Here is a 20,218-nt window from a genome sequence, read left to right as displayed (position 1 = left end):
TTTTTTTGATGAACTGAAGAGAATAATAAGGAAATTCTTGTGGAAAGGGAGGAAACTAAGGGTAGAGTTAGATAAATTAGCAGAGAGGTATAATCAAGGTGGTTTGCAGTTACCAAATTTTAGAAATTATTATAGAGCTGCACAATTAAGGTATTTATCAGATTTTGATCAGATAAGGAAAAAACCAGACTGGACTAATATAGAACTAGATAAAATAGGGGAGAAGGTACTGGAACATATACTTTATAAGTGGGATGAAAAGCTGGTGCAACATGAAAACTCACCAGTATTGCATCATTTACTTAATACTTGGAAGAAGATCCGCTTAGAAAGGAAAAAACAAATGATCAAATACCAAAATTATTATTGACGCAAAATCCGCTAATCCCTTTTACAATAGACAATCTTTCCTTTATAGAATGGGAGAGAAAAGGAATCAAAAGAATAGAAAATTGTTTCTTGGGAAATAATTTATTAACATTTGAATAGTTGAAGTACAAATATGGAATAACTCCAATGTTTGCATATCATCAATTGAAAGCTTATTTAAAGGATAAATTGGGAAACAGCTTGAGATTACCTGAAGGAAGCAGATTTGAATATGTGATTACAGACACAATGATAATTAAAATATTTATAACGAACATGTACATTAAGCTGCAAGATAAGGAAAATGAAATAAAGTATAAACCTCAGCAGAAGTGGGAAAAGGATCTAAACATAAAGATTAAAAAAATGAAGTATGGGAAAAGTTATGTTCTGGAACAATGAAGAATACAGTAAACACAGGTTACGTATGATACAGTATAATTGGTTACACAGGGTATATGTTACTCCTCAAAAATTTTTAAAATGGGATTCAACATTATCGGATGGATGTTTTTGCTGTAAGAAGGAAATGGGAACAACATTACATGCAACTTGGGCATGTACGAAAGTGATTACGTTTTGGGAAGAACTAAATCAGATACTAAATAAAATTACAAAAAAAAACATACCAAAAACCCAAAGATATTTCTTTTAAGTAACATATGAAGAATTAAGCCTCAAATTGGATAAAGTGCAAAAAAAATTCATTATGATAGCCTTACCAATAGCAAAAACATGTATAATGTCAACTTGGAAAATAACCATATAACCACTTACAGCACAGAACAGGCCAGTTCGGCCCTACTAGTCCATGCCGTAACAAATTCCCACCCTCCTAGTCCCACTGACCAGCACCCGGTCCATACCCCTCCAGTCCTCTCCTCTCCATGTAACGATCCAGTCTTTCCTTAAATGTAACCAATGATCCCGCCTCGACCACGTCTGCCGGAAGCTCATTCCACATCCCTACCACCCTTTGCGTAAAGAAATTTCCCCTCATGTTCCCCTTATAATTTTCCCCCTTCAATCTTAAACCATGCCCTCTAGTTTGAATCTCCCCCACTCTTAATTGAAAAAGACTATCCACATTTACTCTGTCTGTCCCTTTTAAAATCTTAAACACCTCTATCAAGTCCCCCCTCAATCTTCTACGCTCCAGAGAAAAAAGCCCTAGTCTGCACAACCTTTCCCTGTAACTCAAACCTTGAAATCCTGTCAACATTCTCGTGAACCTTCTCTGTACACTCTCTATTTTGTTTATATCTTTCCTATAATTTGGTGACCAAAACTGCACACAGTACTCCAAATTTGGCCTCACCAATGCCTTGTACAATTTCATCATAACCTCTTGAATTCAATACACCGATTTATGAAGGCCAACATTCCAAATGCCTTCTTCACCACACCATCTACCTGAGTATCAGCCTTGAGGGTACTATTTACCATCACTCCTAAATCCCTTTGTTGCTCTGCACATCTCAATAGCTTACCATTTAATGCATATGACCTATTTAGATTTAAAATGGAAGAGAGCATGAGTATACAGCAATGGTACATGGAAATGAATAAATGCATTCCATTGGAAAAAATAACATATAATTTAAAAAATAAAGTCACAATGTTTGAACAAATTTGGGAACCATACATGGAACATATCAGAGAAAGCTTGCCTAAGACCTCCATCGCCTTAAATGAGAATGAAAATGATAAGACGACAAAATGACTAGATTTGCAATAAATAGATGACGCATTTTTCTTGTTTTTTTGCCTTTGAGTGAAGATATTGTTTTATTGTATTGTATATGTTGAATATTTATGGATTTTGGAGGGGGGTGGGTAGAGGGAAGGGAGGGAAAGGGGAGAAAAAAAAGGGAGAAAAGATCACTGTGTAAATTTGATGAGAAACGTTTGTACATATTTTGGTTGATATGGTTCCTAGTGTGAAAAATTTTAAAAAATTAAAAAACAAAGGGTTCTGGGTTTAGACAGGAAACCTGGATTATATGGGGGCAGAGCCAGGCATCAGCACAACACACTACCACTGAATCCCAGTTCACTGCAGAGCAATAACAAGGTTCCACTGCCAGTGGGCTGATATCGCCTCAAACCGTGCATCTTGGCGCCTCACAGTTTGGCGGGCAGCAACCTCCTTTGAAGAAGACCGCAGAGCCCACCTCACTGACAAAAGGCAAAGGAGGAAAAACCCAACACCCAACCCCAACCAACCAATTTTCCCCTGCAGCCGCTGCAACCGTGTCTGCCTGTCCAGCATCGGACTTGTCAACCACAAACGAGCCTGCAGCTGACGTGGACTTTTACCCCCTCCATAAATCTTCGTCCACAAAGCCAAGCCAAAGAAAAAAAAGAAGAAACAGTGTAAATAGAGAACTTGACAGGAAATGAGTGGGCATTACACTCAGGGTGCGAAGAGACTTCAAATGGTTTTCTTTTTTGTAAATAATTTATCATGAATAATGTCTATTTTTGATTGGAAAAAAATCAGAGCAGCAAGTAATTTAGAGAGGTGGTAGTAGAAACTAAGGTAGAAGTGTTATCAAGCAATGTTATGAAGGTGGAACTTCGGCACATAATGAACAGTCTAGAACGTGGCTCGATGCTCAATTCAGAATGAAATAGAACACCAAGATTGTCGTCTGATCAAGTTACAATTTCCAGAAAGGAAAGCATCAGCTGCGATGTTTTGAGCATCAATTATCTAATTATTCTTCAAAGGTTAAGATTTAACATTTGCACTAAATTATTTTGTTTGGGTGGCATCATGTATAAAGATTCACTTTTCAATCCTGCAGTTTATTTATTATCTGGAGAAATTGGAGAACAGGATCTTACCTTTCACTCCCAGCTTTACCTTTCTCTCTCATGTGCATCATTCTGCTGAAATCTGACAAAGTAAGATGTAAGGAGCTTCATGCAAAACATACAGAAAAAGACATTAATATGACTAAATTTAAATGTTTTAAATTTATGTATTTACAGAGCACAGTAAAACAGGCCATTTTGGCCCTTGAGCCCAGGCCACCCAATTTACATCCAATTAACCTATAACCCAGTACGTTTCAAACAGTGGGAGGAAACCAGAGTCCCCGTGGAAAACCCATGCAGACACGGGGAGAATGTTCTTACAGACAGCGTAGGATTCGAACCTTGGTCCCAATTGTTAGCGCTGTAAAGGCATTACACTAACCGCAATGCCAACCATGCTGCCCAAGTTGACCAAAATAGTGAAATGCATTGGCAGCTAGCCTTTCTGCTTGTCCTTGTTCAAAGAAAATTAGGATGAAGAATTTAAAATTCCTAAATATATTTTAATTAAAATGTGGTCAAACATAGAACATTTGAGCAGTTTATCACACGCAGATAAAATGTGGATCTAAAAAAAGGCAAGATATATTTCGAAAATTAGACAGCATGTGTCGATAGAGAGCTAGTATCTTAGTCTGGTGACTTTCTTCAGAACTGGTAAGAGTACAGGCATGCTTAAACAATTCAATATTCCCAATTCTGAAGAAGTCTGCTTACTTCCTTCCACCAATACTGCTTTGCCTGCTGGCAATTCTCAATTTTTCTGTTTTTGATTTCCAGTGTCTGCAGGTTCCCCCCCCCCTCCCTTTTTTTTCCAGTGTGAATCCAGTGCTTCATTGCCATCTGGTGGTAACACTTATGAATGTCGATTTGACCAAGCTCATTTCTTCCAAATCACATTGTTTTGCTTTAACAAATTGAATGCAATGTAGTTACAATGAAACATGTCAAAACAACATGCCTCATAAATGTTTTGCTTCTAACATATTTTAAGAAGGTAATATTAATGACTAATCATTTAATTTTACATCTTAGATTACAAACTCATTACATGTAATAGTGAAACTATTGAAGATGCAAGAATTTATTTATTTGAAAGTTTTGCATCCTTGACCGAAATTTACTTCCTGTGATCCTGAGTTCTATTGTTAATGTCATCATAGTCTACACCAAAATGACCCAGAAGAGCCCTGTCAATACTGCCATTCCATAAAATACTTGGATGTTACAACATGACGCTGCAGTTCAGTGAAAAATAAAAAAAATTACCTTCTTCCTCATATTATTTTAAATATTTCAATGAATAAACACATCAGGACAGTGGTTCTTTTCAGGAAATGCAATTAGTGAAAGACTGAAAAAATATATTTTATATATTGGCTGTAAATATACCATATGGAGCTATTGTAGAGAGAATTTTACCAACAGAAACTTTCTTCAGGTTCTATCTGAATTGCTTTTTTTTTCTCATCAATAGCTGAGTTTAAAGAATAATTTAAGAGACCACACATTTTGCTTCAACATTGTGCAAGCAAATGCTACATTTATTTATACAATTCATGTTCAAAAGTGATTTAAATGTCAAAACATTTCTCAGAAGTGTCATCAAATGCAAGAAGGTATTAGACAATTGATCATTCGAATAATCAAAGGGTTAATTTCTTAGAAAGATCTTAAAAAGAGAGATGGTGACATGGAAAGTTTTAGGAATCTTTGGTAATATGCAGAGCTACCAGTGGTGGAGCAGGAATGACAGAGGCCAGAATTAGTGGAGCAGGTATCTGAAAGTTATAAAATTGAAGTTACAAAGGAATAGAGCAGTATGGCAGCATAATAAATGAAATACTTAATATGTATTCAGATCTCCAAAGGGTTTTGAAACTTTGCATAGAAAAAAGGGATCTGAAAACCAAAATGGGAGAGCACAGCATTTCTTAACTGAGTAAATGCAGATAAGCAGTGGGGCAACTTAGGAATTGGGCTGTAAGGTTTTAGTTAACCTCATGTTTCAAAGAACATAATATTCTATCAAAGGTTTCTTCAAATAGCTCAATGTAGAATAATAACAGCAGAGATGAACAGAGGAAAAGCAGAGCTCAGCAGTGATACAGAGATGGAAGTTGGCACCATGGTATTGATTTGCAAATCTGCTCCAATGCTCATCTCAGGCGAACAATCAAACTTGACTGAAAATAATCAGGGTCAGTTTTAAATAATTTAGGTAAAGGAATGAACGAAGGAGAGAGGGAATGGATTTTGTCAAGGAAATTCAGCAATGCACACATCACAAGTCATGGGTATGGGAATGGGGAAAGAAGCTAGTGTGGATTATCCTTTGGCTACCCAAGGATAGGAAAGATTTGAACTAGCCACCTACCAAGCTGGCTGACTGGAGATATTTACAGAATACAATGGGATAAATTATGTCTGACCATACTTAAATGGATAAATTGCCTTTGTAACACAAGGTAATACATTTCAAATAGCAGCTCCTGCAGCATAATGGCAAAGGCATAAATCTGCTTGAAGATACCAACCAGGACTTCTGGGAAATGTGGCAATGGGCTTGGAAGGATATTGCACATTCAGTTAAGAAGAAAATTAAGTTGGAAATAGGGCAAAAATTAGTCGAGATGAGTTAAGGCCTGCTGCTTTTATTTTTGAGAATCAAAACGGACACCAGTTCAGCATTTAACACTATAATCTCTTCAAAACTGATCAGCAAACTCCAAGACCAGGGAACTAACACCCCACTGTGTAATTAGATTATGATTTCCTCAGTGAAGATTGGCAAAAACTTCTCCTCCACAATCTCCATCAGTACCAGAACACCACAAGGGTGTGTTCTTAGCCCCCTGCTCCACTCACTTTGCACCTACGACTGAGTGGCTCGGTACGATAACGCCATCTAAAAATTTGCCGACCATAACCACAGTAGTGGGTTGTATAAAGGAAGGGATGAGTCTGCAACAGAAGGAAGATTGAAAACTTGGCTGAATGGTATTCCAACAGCCTTGCACTCAATGTCTCCAAAAGTAAGGAGTTGATTGTTGAAAGTCAGAGGTATACAATCCAGTGATCATTGGGGGATGAGGTGGAGAGGGTGAACACATTTAAATTCCTGGGAGTCACTATCTTGAAGATTTTGCCTGGCCCCAAAACACCAATGGCATCATGAAGAAAGCACATTAGTGCCTCTACTTCCTCAGGAATTCGCAGAGGTTTGGTATGACCCGAGATCTTGGAAAATTTCTAGAGGTGAGGTGGAAAGTATGCTGACTGGCTGCATCAGGGTCTGGTACAAGAGCACCAATATCCCTGAGAGTAATGACCTCCAGAAGGTAGTAGACACAGCCCAAGACATAACAGGCAAAACTCTCCTCATTATTGAGTACATCTATGGGGAACATTACTGTCAGAGGGCAGAGGCAATCATCAGACTTATACCACCTAGCACATGCTGTTCTCACTGCTACCATCAGTAAAGAGGTAAAGGTGCCACAAGACTTGCACCACCAGGTTCAGGAACAGCTGCAACCCCCACCCCCCCCCCAACCATCAGACTCGACAACAAACTCAATCAGAGACTCATTAGGACTCTTACACATGCACTTTATTTTCTTTTGTTCTCTCTATTGTAGTTGGTTTACATTCAAGATCTGTTTAGTTCTTTTATTTGTTTACATGCTTACACTGTGTAGTTTATTTTTTGCACTACCAATTATTGGTAATTCTGCCACGCCAATGGGAAAAATACATGTGATGTCATGTATGTATTCTGACAATAAATTTGATTTTAAAAAAATTTGATATTGATAGGGTGTAATGAAGTTTTGCTCTGACATTCAATTTTAACATACATGGAAGCGAGTTTTGCTGGAATGTCTATTATCCATGTAAAGGCAGCATTTATTCAGCCACGTTATGGAACCGTTGTCCTTGTCATAAATATACTCCACAATGTTGTTTTAGAGATTTTGATCCTGCAACAATGAAGGGTTGATTTTTTAAAAAATTTGGGTGACATGTCATTTGGAGAATTTGACAAATGTCTGCAACCCTCATCCATCCAAGTGTCAGGATGGTGGATTTGCAAAAGTTACAGTATCCATTTTTGTAATTTTCCTCAAACATTATTAGTATTGAATTGTAGCATGAAATTCAAACACATTTTTACTTTATTTCTTTTATGCCAAAGCTACATGGATTGTCCTTTTGTTTCACAAAGTCACAATAACAGAATTTGGGCTGTATTGCACAGGAAATTCCAGATCAATATGTTGACTAACATGAAAAAGGCATTTGTGGCTCTTTTTTTTTTCCTTCATTCTAGTAGAGATTCCATGCACTTTTGAAATTACTACACCAAGTGCATTCAATTGCCCTTGTGCATGGAGGCTAATAGCAAAGACAAATATCAAGATAACATGAAAGGTTACCAGGACATTACCAAGACTAGAAAATAAGTCTTATGAGGCAAGGTGAGCAGAGCTCGGACTTTATCTTTGGAGAGTAGAAGGTTGAGAGGAGACTTAATTGAGCTCTACAAGACAGAAATAGCAAACACCAGAGGACACATGAGCAAAGCTAAAGGAGGTACATTTAAGCGAGACATCAGAAGTAAGGTTTTTTTTTAAAAATATAAATGCAGAGTTGAGGGTGCCTGGAATGCCTTGCCAGGGGTGGAGGTGAAGGTGGAAAAATTAGGGGCATTTAAGAGGCTCTCAGAAAAGCACATGGATGGAAGTAAAATAGAGGGTTACTGGGTCGGGAGGGTTTAGTACTTTTTAAGGAATGTATGGGTCAGCACAGCATTGAGGACCAAAGGGCATGTACTGTGCTTAAATGTTCTATATTAAGTGTCTGGAAGAACTGTGTTGAGTGGATACAGCTGGAATATATTCTATCAAATTCTTCACACACCATACAGATATTAGTGAAGAGCTTAAATCAAGAATTAACTAGTGTTGATTGGGCCTACAAGCACCCAAGTTGTTAATAATGGGGCGCCTTGGTGTTATCACTCAAGGTCAGTGGAAGATAACTGGGCCTTTTACATCAAAGATGATTACTTAGTGATAATGTAACATTTTCCACCACTTATGCCTTGCCTAAGCATCATGTGCACATACATAGATAACCTAAAATTATTTTATTAATTTACGATTCTGACATACCTGCAGAAGGTGATTGATTCAACAGCTGCAGCTACCTCAAGCAAGATTCCATTCCAAGGATTACCCCACATAAATAACTTTGTAATGAACATCTTTTGATAACACTGATAACTCCCCCCCCCCCCCCCCAAGCCAGGACCAATGAACTGCAAAATCTCATTGATATTATTCATTATTGATATTGATATCTTCATATAAGAGACTGCAACCCCTCTCCATGTGTGAAACTGCTCAGGCAGCTGTATCGCGATCAAGATTGCAATGTGGTCTGATGGAAAGTGGTCTTGACTAAAACAAAATTAAGCATAGGATTATTCATGAGTGTTCTTTGTCACTTGTTCTTGAGTTAGACAATGTGCAGTGCAACAATGCTGCTTTAGCATTGTACACTCTGAAATGATGTTTGAACTCACATTAGACAGTGATTCAAAACTGAGAAACAATAGATTTATAGTTTTACCCACAGCAACTTATGAATATTAATTGATAGTTGAATTAGTTAGAATACAGTATTTAGTTTAATGTCAAATTGAAAGCTAAATAAGAAATATTGGACTTAAGTACAGGTAAAGAAGAATCTACTTAAATTACTGAACCACAAACAAAATCTTAATGAATGAATCCACACTGTAATAGAATTTGTCCATGACAGGAGTTATACTCTGCAATTTTATTTATTTATTTTTTAAAACAGTGAAATCAATCTATTATTTCTTCACTGCGTAGCTCAGTACTGAAATCCTCGGAGTTTAATTAACAGGTGTCATTTGCAGCATTCTCTACTTTGACCAAGCAGGATTCAGGGTATATTTCTGAAATTTGGTTCAGGATTTTAAAAGATTAATTTTAAATGGTTCAGTTCATTTGTCACATTGATTATAAAATGCAAATCTGCAGTCATTGGAGACAGATCAATTTATTTCCTTTCTCCTTCCTTCCTCCCAACCAGTTTTTGACTATTTTTTTTCCCACATTAATAACTCCAACTTTTTTCCCTTTTCCACATTAATAGCTCCTTCCTCTTACATTTTTATCATGTTTCCTCTTCTACTGCAGTCTCATGTTGCCCTCCTCACAGTGGCATATCCAGATAAAATAGCGCCAATGGAAAGCACTGAAATTGCACCCTCCACCTGTTTAAAAAAAAAACACATGAAGTTGACAATTTGGGCTAGTTTTGAAGATCGTCCGCTTGTGTATTGGGCACTTTCTCAGAGGTCGTGAACTCCCATTCCATAAATCAGTACCGTTCCTCACAGCTGGGTTCATTGTAACAGGGTTAGAAATGGGACAGGCAAAAGAGTTTTTTTTTTAAATAGAAACCAGGAGAAGCAGTCTCTCTTGCTCTCTCCCTCCTTCCCCCATTTAAAGCCTCTGCGCCCACAATGCGATTAGACTAGTTTGCTTTGTTCGAGAAACCAGCATGTTAAGTAATCAATATATTGACGTGCAGCCACTCCAGAGCTGGGCGCAGGAGTGTGCTGTCTGGAGAACGGCAAACATTGCTGTTAACTGCCATTGCACTGGCACTAACTGAATGTTGCCCCAACTGGCCTGACTGGAACCAAGGGCAGTCTGTACCTGATTTTCCTTTATTATCCTGGAATAACTCTGCCCGGCTTCAGTGGGGAACCAGAACATGCACATGGGGGAGTGGGGTGAACTCTTGAATTCTCAATGCTGCAATTCCCCTTTGTTTGACAAAAGTCTGCTGCAGGCCACAGGTAACACAGGGGTTTCCTGGTGAAGCTAAAACTTGGGCAAGTCAGGTGTGGATTTTTTGTCCCCCTGCTCCATGCGCATAATCTCTCCCCTTGCACTTTACAGGATTCAAACATAAATGTTTCTGCCACTTCAGGGTAAAATAATTGTTCAGAGGGTCACTACTTCCCCTCCAAGGTCTGGTTCACCAAATGGTAGCGCCAGCCCTGGGTGCAGTGCTGCTGGAGCTCACCAGGCCATTTCAGGGCCCTCTGACACCTCGCCCAATGGGCAAAATAGCTGTCTGCCTTACCCATAATCCTCTGTGCAGCTGGAACCACTCTGCTTTTCCCTAGCACTGGCAGAACATCTCCAGCTCCATGGGGGATTATGGGTAAGGAAGACAACCATTTTGCACATTGATCCCACATTGAGCAAGGTGCCAGAGCAGCCCTGAAGTGGCCCATGAGATGCCAGCCTGAAGCGACCCAGTAAGGTGCCAGAGTGGTGCCCCACGACACTCGAGCACTAGCAATACTGCACCCCTGACATGGAGATTCATTGTTGGGCTTGGGACTCAAATATTGGGCAGGCGAGGCAGGGAGTGTGGCGCCCAGGGCATGTGCCCTGGCTGCCATACCCTAGATATACCTATGCCTCCTCACTCCATTTCAATTCAAGTTGCTGGTTATTTCACATGTTATTACTTTTTTTAAGCTGATTGAGAATTTTCATCTTTGCATACTGGTCTGCAGAGTGCAACTTTTATATATGGCACTTCAAATAAAAGCATTTTAAAGCAATACTACATACCTATTATTAACATTTAGAAGTGTGTGATAACCTGCATAATTTTTTTTTGCTAAGTCACAGTGGATATTTATCAAAAACATTAAAAATCAGACTTTGAATTTCTATGGCTCCAAATTTTAAAAAGTTAACTATTTCGTAATCTTCATTCAGCCATTTAATGAATTGTTTCATTTCACTGACTTCAAAGAGCAATGTCAGCCAGGAAACTTGAATTTAATCTAAATAAATCTAAAAAATAAAATTCACCAGACTTTTTTTTTTAAATCAGATTTATTGACATAGCCAATAGGATTACCTTTACACAGATACTATCCTTGCACAATAAACCTTTCGAGGTTTTACACATTTGCTAGTCCAATGCCAAATATTTCTGTTCATGACATTCAGTTTTACACATTTTTAAATCTTCAATTCAGTTTAATTGTAAAATAAACTGTGTAAAGGTCTCTAGGCTGGCACACATGCAAATAACATTTAGTCCAACCTGCCACTAAATGATGATGTACATAAAAAGAATACAGTACTGTGACCCTGCTTCAAATAAATACCCACTTGAAGTACATTTTTAATGTAAATGAGCATACCAATACTGTAAAACAGGTAAAAAAAAACATTCTTCCAGCGAACAGAAAATGTCATCCACAACAATGCTAAAATTCATCATTTAAATTGCACTTATTTTAATCTTATTTTTAAGTTTGACCTGATTTGTCAAAACTTGGCCTCAACAAACATCACCATGTCACCATGTGGCTTGGTTTGTTGATGCAGCATTTATTTTCTGTTTGCTGAATTAACACAATGATTACATGGCTGGTTAAGAAAGTTACATCTTAATGTTTTCTGCCAACAATACCAGTTACTTGCCATCACCAAAGCTAAAATAAACATGATACAGTCTTCTGTACTCCAATCACATATGTTAATACAATTTAAATTGTTCATTAGGAGTCCAAAGTCATTAGATTTGGTTCCCAAAATAAGTATCCCCTGAATTTGCATGAATCTGCATTTCGTAAGTATCACTGACAAAAAAGAATTTTATACAATTTATAAAATTAAGACTACAGTGGAAATTCTATGCAAACAAGAGGAGTTCTCAGTTGCACTTATTGCTCGCTGCTCTTTTTTTGAAATTTGAATACTTTGCAAAAACATTTTTGTTGGAACAAGCACTCATTAAATTATCAAAGGCACTACTGGTAGAATTAACAAAAACAAGTCATGGAAAAAGAACACCCCACAACAAATAACTTTTGATATTACCTCTAGATGTACCAGGTTTGGCACAATAAACAAAATGAGAAACAAGGAAACAATTCCAATTTGGAATTTATATGGCGCATTTGTAGAAAATTCTGTTCAATCAATGATACTTGATTTTATTTTAATAAATCCAAAAATCTGGCATTAGCTGGTATTACACTTTACAAGTTCTTATACCATTACCAGAGCAAGTCAAGTTTTTTCCTTGTTACATTGAACTATTCCTAAGAATAATATCCATGAAAACCCCAGAAAACCCCTGGATTTTAGAACATGGCAGTTAACATCAGTAAAATCAAAACAAACTTTAGTGGAGAAAATGCTGAATCCCGGTAGTGTAAATTTTAATTTGAGCACAGGTTAAAAATAAAATCAATTTTTCTGCAGCATGCTGATGCAGAAATCTATCACATCAAAAAAAAACACTACCGACAAGAGCTTTATCCAGAAATCACAGCATTTTCTGCCTTTCTAAGAATAAAATGATATATATATCAAAAGTGCACAGGTATAACATCTGATTAAAAACATTGAATAATTGCAACAAAACATAATACCGTAACACCATCTCAAAATTGTCATATTCTATAAAGCCTTAGGTTAATCAAATCATTGAACTTTTCTTCAACACTTGTGAGTTTCTCTTCCTCCAGCAGCAATTTTAATAATGCTTTTGTTCATGTATTTAATACCAAAATGCAGTAAATTATCTGCCTTATTATTAATGCATTTCAAGAGTATTTTGTGCAACAGACTACAGAAGCAATTTTTAAATAAACTGCACTCTTGGTCAGAAAGTCCTTCTCCAGGGACAATTTTATCGCTGAAAAGGGGAAAATACAGAAAAAATTAGGCAAAAACTTTATTAATAATAAACACTTGCACAAGGAGCAATTCATGACGAATGCAGAGCACAAGGTTTGCTAGTCATATTAGTCTATTAATGAAAACAGCAAACTGTTAGTGATCAGAGAATATAGGCCATTTTGGATTATTTCCCAGCATGAAGCATAGTTGTTTCATACAATACGAGCCATTTATTGGAAGCTAACCTCACAAGTATTGAGTGACCTTATATTGGTCATGCAGAGAGAACATTTTGTCAAAGAAATTGGTTTACAGAGCCATTAAATGAAAGAGAAACATGCAGATCATTATTTGCAGGCTGCAAGGAATAGCAAGTACGGCCAAAAGCCAAAGGACAGCTTGCTAACAGAGGTAGGCATACAGTGATTTCACTTGTGTCTAACAGCTGTTAATTAACAATAAATGCACATTTTAAGCAAACTTAGACACATAGCAATAATCATAAAACTTCGCTTATACTTTTAAAATAGAGTAAACATTTTCCCAAGAAACTTAAAAAATCTCTTTTGCAAGTATCAAATATGGTGATTGCTTAATTTTGCCTTTACTCAAAGGAAGCCACAGCTTCATTAAAACATTTCCTCAAATACCAAAAACAAATACGGACCTGATTTAAACGAAGCAAAATTGTTTAGTGTAATATTTCAAAATGCCAGGTTTAGTCAAACCACTGGCATAATAGCATAATTAAATAGATCAAAGGCTTTCATAGGATCTTGCAGCATAAAAGACTGAAGCCAGATCGAATTTAAAAGAAATCCTTTGTATACATAATAATGGCAAATACAAAAAAAAATACAGATTAAATGTTTTAAAATCTGACCCATTACTTGATAGCATCACAAAATCCCGCATTAAGGTATTTTTCAAGTTCTTAAACAATCAAATACCACACATCAAATACCATGCATCAAAGCTAAATGGACAAAACAAGTCTTGGCCATGACTCTTCCCCTGGAACCATGAACAAAACTTGAAAAAATTCTACATTAATACATGATTATGGTTTTTAAAACAGTCTTTATAACAAAATATATTCAAATTGCATGCCCTGTACTATGAAGTACAGATTGTGAAAAATGCAATGCATTTACTGCATCCTAACCAATAGTGAATTATATTTAAATACAACTGAGTAGGACTGAGTTCTCAATTACAGTTGTTAGATTTAACAGCTTATTCCAATAAAAAATAAAACTTGATCCTACATATTTAACAGTTATATTTACTATATTTTATCAATACTGAATTGGAATCGAAAATCAAAAATAGCTAACATTATGGTAGATTTGCTTTTGAAGGTGGGAAGTGGATTTTTTGTTGATTCCAAAAAATGAGAAATATTCAACCATAATCATAAAATACAATTTTTCTGACATGATTTTACATTTTATCTTTTTTTTTCTTGGACCAAAAAGTGTTGCATTTTAATTGCATTATTAAATCTCTTGATTTTCTGTGAAAATAAAAGCAGTGGTATGGTGAACCAAAGCCAATGTCAGTGAAGGGAAAGCAGGATTTAGAGAACTTGTTTCCAATCTCAGAAAATGCTAAAGTGACAGGAATTTATGCAAAAACATGCTACTTGTACGATGACAGACTTTTTTTAAAAATGAATCTTGGTATCATTCAGTCCCTTATATTCTAATTTGTGCTTATTTGAAATACAGCATTGAAAGGCTGTGTATTTTGGTGAATGTGCATCTGAGTCTAAAGCACATTGTTTTAAAACAAAATAAAGGAACATATTAAATTTTTTTTGCAATTCTCAGTTTTCAGGATAATTTTCAAGTCCTATATTATCATGCATAATGGGGAGCTCCAGATTGTGCTTATTTCAATAATAAATTGAACATTATTTTGAAGTTAACAGTTACAAATACTGGATGTGTGAACAATGAAGCAATCCATGGTTTTTTTTTTCTGAATAGTGGAATACAGAGAGAAATAGATGAATTAAATCCCTTGCTTGGGATACAATTTTAATCACTAATGTACTTAAGAGCAGCCATTTGTAAATAGAAAATTCCAAGATTGTAAGCAATTACAAATGTCTCTTAAAACATTTTTAAAATTGTACATTTTGGAGAAGTTAGTTAATAACTTTGCATATATCAAATACTGTAAACACGAGCTACATAATCACATGGAACCTTTTGTCAAGGTGAAGTGCAAATTAAAGCTGGATGGAGGGGTAAAAAAGCACATTTGTGCTGTTCAGATTTCAGATTATGGTTCTGGAGTAAGATGGCAGAATGAACCAACTTCTCAAGAGATACCATGATATCCACATATTGAGCAGGCATCACAAGAAAGTTAAGTTACTCTACTGCAATTACTTCATAGCCTTGTGAATTAATGGTTAACAATACAATACAGCTGAACTCACTACAATGCTCAGAAAATAGGGCATCCAAGTTGCACTGCACACCAAAGCATTACATCTATTTTGAACCCCACAAATGAACCCTCAAAAAATGCACCACAGTCAATCACAGTAGATTTTGTACTTCTCACTGCAATAAACCTGGTTACCAATACCAACTCCCTCATGTTTGACAACACAAGACCGCCCATGACTTACAGTGGGATTGTTAGCCCTAGTTTTGGTCCACGATTTGGTTCGGCCACGTTTGGACTGTTCATGATCAAACTCCAAGTCCTCAAGCCGCTGTGTCAGTGCCAGTTTTTGCTGAATGGCCATGCGGAGAAGGGAATTCAAGGTCTTCTTCTCATCCTCAGCTGCAGCAAGTTGACGCTGCATTTCATCAAGCTGATTCACATATTCATCGCATCTGAAATACAAATTAAAAACTGACTGTTTTCACAAAAAAATTGGAAATATTATTTTAACTACTGCCAATTATGTCCTGTTGTTTTCATCTGTCTAATCTACAACAGAAGTTTGACTAACAAATAATTACGAAAATCATCATTAAGCTCAAACTTCAAGAATGAGGTCATTCAAACCTGACAATTAGGAACAGTTTATATACCTGTATAAACTTCAGAATATTTGTGAACAGATGCAATTAATATGGTCTTACACAAACTGACAATGTATGAAACCAAAAATTATATTTCAATATTTAACATACATTTTAGCACCACCAAAAAGAAAGAGAACATACATTTTCATTACTTAAAAAAAGGTTATAAAAGAAAAACTAGAAACAAGCACAAGAATGTTACTTGGGCATCATACAGAAGAGAAAATTAATTATGAACCAAGTTGCATGGCATTGATCATGTTCTCAATGATTATCAATAATGTTAACACATGGCAACGTGCACACCTCCAAATAAATACCTTGAAAAAAGAGAAGACACTAAACTGCGCATTTACATGCACACCATGTCACAATAGATCGGACCAAATATAAACATAGCATTAAGCCGTTTGGAAATTTTACCCAAAATAAACAGTAAAACAGATATTCCAATTCAGAGAGTCACCTGCTGCTTCCTTTCTTAAAAAATATATCAGGCAACTTCAAACTCCATTGTGAGCAAACGCTAATAAACCATTCTGATAATTGCATGTTGATCAAATGTGATATATGACTAGCTATTAAAGAGATTTCAACAATTTTATTTGGATGTTTAAGGACTTGCTTCCTAGCACATAGTTTACAATAAATATCAAGTATCTAACAGTCACAATTATTACAAAACTTAAGCACAAAGATCCTTCACAGTGCTATCCTTAACAGTACAAATTAAAAACTAAAATGCAAGTTGAACCTGCATTTCATTTTTGTTTGAAAAATATAGATGTCACAAAACTAAGAACCACAGACACCAAGTTTTTTGGGTCAATCTTTGGTCCATGAACTTACTTATCCCAAATGGAATAGCAATGGTAAAACTAGATTCAATGGCTGTGGAATTTAAATAAAACTCCTCAAGATGTAATCATCACAGGTATGAGCTCTACATACCTTATATCCCTTCTTGCTGTTGTGAAAATGGAGGTTCAGCCACTTTCTTAAAATAGGCCATTTCAGATCGATCAAAAGTCGGGTTGTCAAGGGAGAGAAACTCCGCCAAAACGCATAATGACCTACCTCTCTGAATTTGTGGAGGTGGTCTCTGAGCCACATAATCCATCCCCTCTCTGAGAGGGAGAATCTCCGCAGCGCAGCCCTCCGTCGATTGATGTGAATTGGCAGCTGCGCTAGGCAGCTGTTTGAGGGTGGGCTGATGATGCCAGCAACCCTTCTCCCCACTCACCCCTCTCCCTCCAAGACAGGGGCGGCAGGGAGCTGAGGGGCAGCCGGGACTGGCGGGTACAGTCTGTGACAGCCACACCGGGAGGCTTCGGGGCTGCTCTCTGCGGCTCAAAACGCGGCAGAGCCATGGCCGTCTTCCCTACCCATAATCCCCCCACGCAGCTGGAACTGTTCTTACAGCGGTTTCAGCTGCGTGGGGGATTATGGGTAGGGAAGACAGCCATGGCTCTGCCACGCATTGATGATGGGTGGTGCTACGGCACCAGTCGGCCCACCTCCATAGGGATCCGGAGGGCACTACGACACGCCTCCCCTTTGAATGGGACGCTGGAGCAGCCTTTTTGGGCTGCTGTCTGAATGGTAAGTTCCAGATTTTCCATCCGCCCTGTAGCCAGTCTCCAGGTGGGGGCCCGAACTGAAATGGCCTATTGCTTCAGTCCTTCTGGTGAAGGCACTTGATCTACTTTTAAGATGCCAGATCTATTCACACTTAGCACAATGGGAAGACATCCTTGGTGTGACAATAGCACCTTTCACACTTGCAAGTGATCCCAGGAATTAACAGCCAATTAGCCTTTAAAGTGTCTAGTGTGAAAGCAAAATCAGATCAACACAGGCGTCAGATGACATAATCTCATGTCGGGGATTGACAGCCTCGACCCCGAGTGCAATCCCCAGCATCTGCAGATGCTGGCATTGTAATCAGGCAAGTGTATAATGGGTAATTGCATTGCAAGATTAAAATGACCCAAGTTTTTGCGTGAGTGCAGGAACATGAAACAAGATTAAAATGGTTTAAATTTTGCCATGGGAAAGTCGCAGAGAGAGCGAGCGCGCAATAGCGGACGATTTTTATACAGCGTGGGGAAGTTTGTACTGCTATAGAACACAATTTATAAAGCATGGGAAAGTTGGTCGCTTTTTCTGCAGTCTTTACACATTATGCGCTTATAGCACTTCCAACTTTCCTACGCTGTTTAAAAATTCTGTTATTGCTATTTATTGTTAGCATTTTTCAGTCCCTTATAAAGGTTTATACAAGTCGGAACAACAACAGGGGCTGAAGGGTACATAAAGCTTAGTTATGCTTTAACTAGACATGATTAATTTTGTACAAATATAAGATCATAATATATTGATTAGTATTTAGGGCAGGTCCACCATCGATACGTCATGATGTCACCAGTAGAAAGTAGAACAGTCTTAACCCACAGGATGATTCCTTGCAAATGTGAAAGCATTCAGTGTTCCAGTTAGGAGTGGTCAAGTGTGAAAAGCCAGGACACTGAATAGCCAATTTAGTGGAATGCAAGTGTAAAAGGGCTAATGAAACCATTTCCAACAACTATCAATGCTGAAATTTGCATTTGATATATTGGCAAAGTAACTCTGTTAAGTTTATTACTCGTTTGTTTCCCCACTATCAGATAGAGACCCAGTCTGACAGCAATACCTTTTAAGACCTCTTTAAGATCAGTCATACCCAGAGTACATATCGTTTGCAAGCAGAAGAAAGTTACTATAATTTGACATTGTGCTGGGCACAGACATCATTGGAAGGGCCTGATTCTGTGCTGTGCTGTTCCATGTTCTATTTACAAGTTCCCCAACTTAAACAAATATGCTTTTGAGAGACATTGCTAACAATTATGGCTTTTAGACTGCAGGCACGTAACAGCACAATCAAGGAATTTTGCCGCTACACAGGCAGTCTAAAAAGGAATGTGCAGGAATTTTGAATCAATTCCTGAACCGTGATTTATCCTGCAGGACCCCTCCGACTCTTTGGAGGAAACCTGCAGGGTACATCGTAGCAAAAGAATCATTAACAGTCATTCACTCTATTGCACATCCAACCACCGGCACTGTTGCACTTCGGGTACTCGCAGTCTAAAAAGGCGCCCAGTCTGAATGACCACACAGGAAGTAATTATATTAATTTTTTTTTCCCATGATTTTCCTGACATTGCAGTCGAAAAGCCATAAATGACATAGTTGAAAATTTACACAGGCAAATTTGGTGCCATTGAATACATGTGAACCAAATGTGAGGATGTATGTGGAATTAAAATCTGGAACTTAAGCATATTCAAGAGCTGAAACAAATGACAAATTTCACATTTCCAATGCATAGCAGGATTTAACATGAAGTAATGAGATTTTGGCATCTTTGGGGAGCCAGATAAAAATCAAGAATGAATAAAATGCTACCATCTTCAGTGAGCTGTGCCAGGTCCCACGCCTAAAGTATTGCAGTAGGTGCCATTATTTCAAATGTTTACCATTGCAAATAATGAGAATTTATGTTAATATCTCCCTGAAGTAAGTTTCCAATTATTTGAAATGCTTAGGACCGGACGTTTTTCAGTTAACTGTATCTTTCGAACTGAGAAATTGCTTTAAGCAGCCCAGTCGCATCAGCAGAATACTTGCATAACAAGAAAAAATACATTGGAAGGTTTTTCCAAGCATGAAATAATGTTTCATTCTTACCAAAAAAAAGTGATCTCTGCTTACAAAATAAGATAAATGCATAAATTCAAGAAATTTTTTCCAACTTGTCGCCACTGGAAAAAAAAATTGGATAACTGAAAATTTTGGTGAAATAGTTTTTGGATAAATCAGAAATGAACTGTATATACAACTCAGCACAAACTATAATTTTAACTACATATTCGAAGAATAAATTTAACAAATCAAATTATAAATCTCATTTTGAAGCAGAATGGGAAATTAAATCCAAATTCTCAATTCCTTGCTGTAATTAGGAACACTTTAGACTTCCCTATGTAATTAAGGATCGACTATAAATGGCAGCTGCTACTGTTGTTGTAGGGTTGGCAGCAGATATTGAGAGAACAAGAGGAGCAGCTACCATGGCGGAGGCCGGTACAACTAGGGAGAGCACAATGGCTGTTCAGATGGTACCAGAGTCAGGATAGTGACATAGGTTGCTCTTGCCAGGACTAT

The 20,218-nt window shown here is 37.3% G+C and overlaps 1 protein-coding gene across 7 annotated transcripts in view; it reads right to left on the bottom strand.

Moving 5' to 3' along the window:
• LOC138764182 (protein bicaudal D homolog 2-like) overlaps positions 1-20,218 on the bottom strand; it is an 82,265-nt gene that overhangs the window by 14,419 nt on the left and 47,628 nt on the right. The window contains exons 7-9 of one of the 7 annotated variants that reach the window (XM_069939745.1): positions 15,601-15,811; positions 9,396-9,502; positions 3,220-3,271 (exon numbers count right to left, since the gene is read on the bottom strand). In XM_069939745.1, the coding sequence (XP_069795846.1) occupies positions 9,428-9,502; positions 15,601-15,811 (286 nt within the window). In that variant the 3' untranslated portion in view covers positions 3,220-3,271; positions 9,396-9,427. Of the gene's footprint in view, positions 1-3,219; positions 3,272-6,787; positions 7,176-9,004; positions 9,182-9,269; positions 9,503-11,143; positions 12,973-15,091; positions 15,812-20,218 lie in introns of those variants that run through there. The other 6 variants (XM_069939746.1, XM_069939747.1, XM_069939748.1 and 3 more) reach the window with 6 other exon arrangements.

Source organism: Narcine bancroftii, chromosome 5 (genome assembly GCF_036971445.1).
Source record: "Narcine bancroftii isolate sNarBan1 chromosome 5, sNarBan1.hap1, whole genome shotgun sequence".
NCBI classification, from domain to species: domain Eukaryota; kingdom Metazoa; phylum Chordata; class Chondrichthyes; order Torpediniformes; family Narcinidae; genus Narcine; species Narcine bancroftii.
Note: the sequence above shows the minus strand (reverse complement) of the source record. Positions and strands in the feature narration are given on the sequence as shown.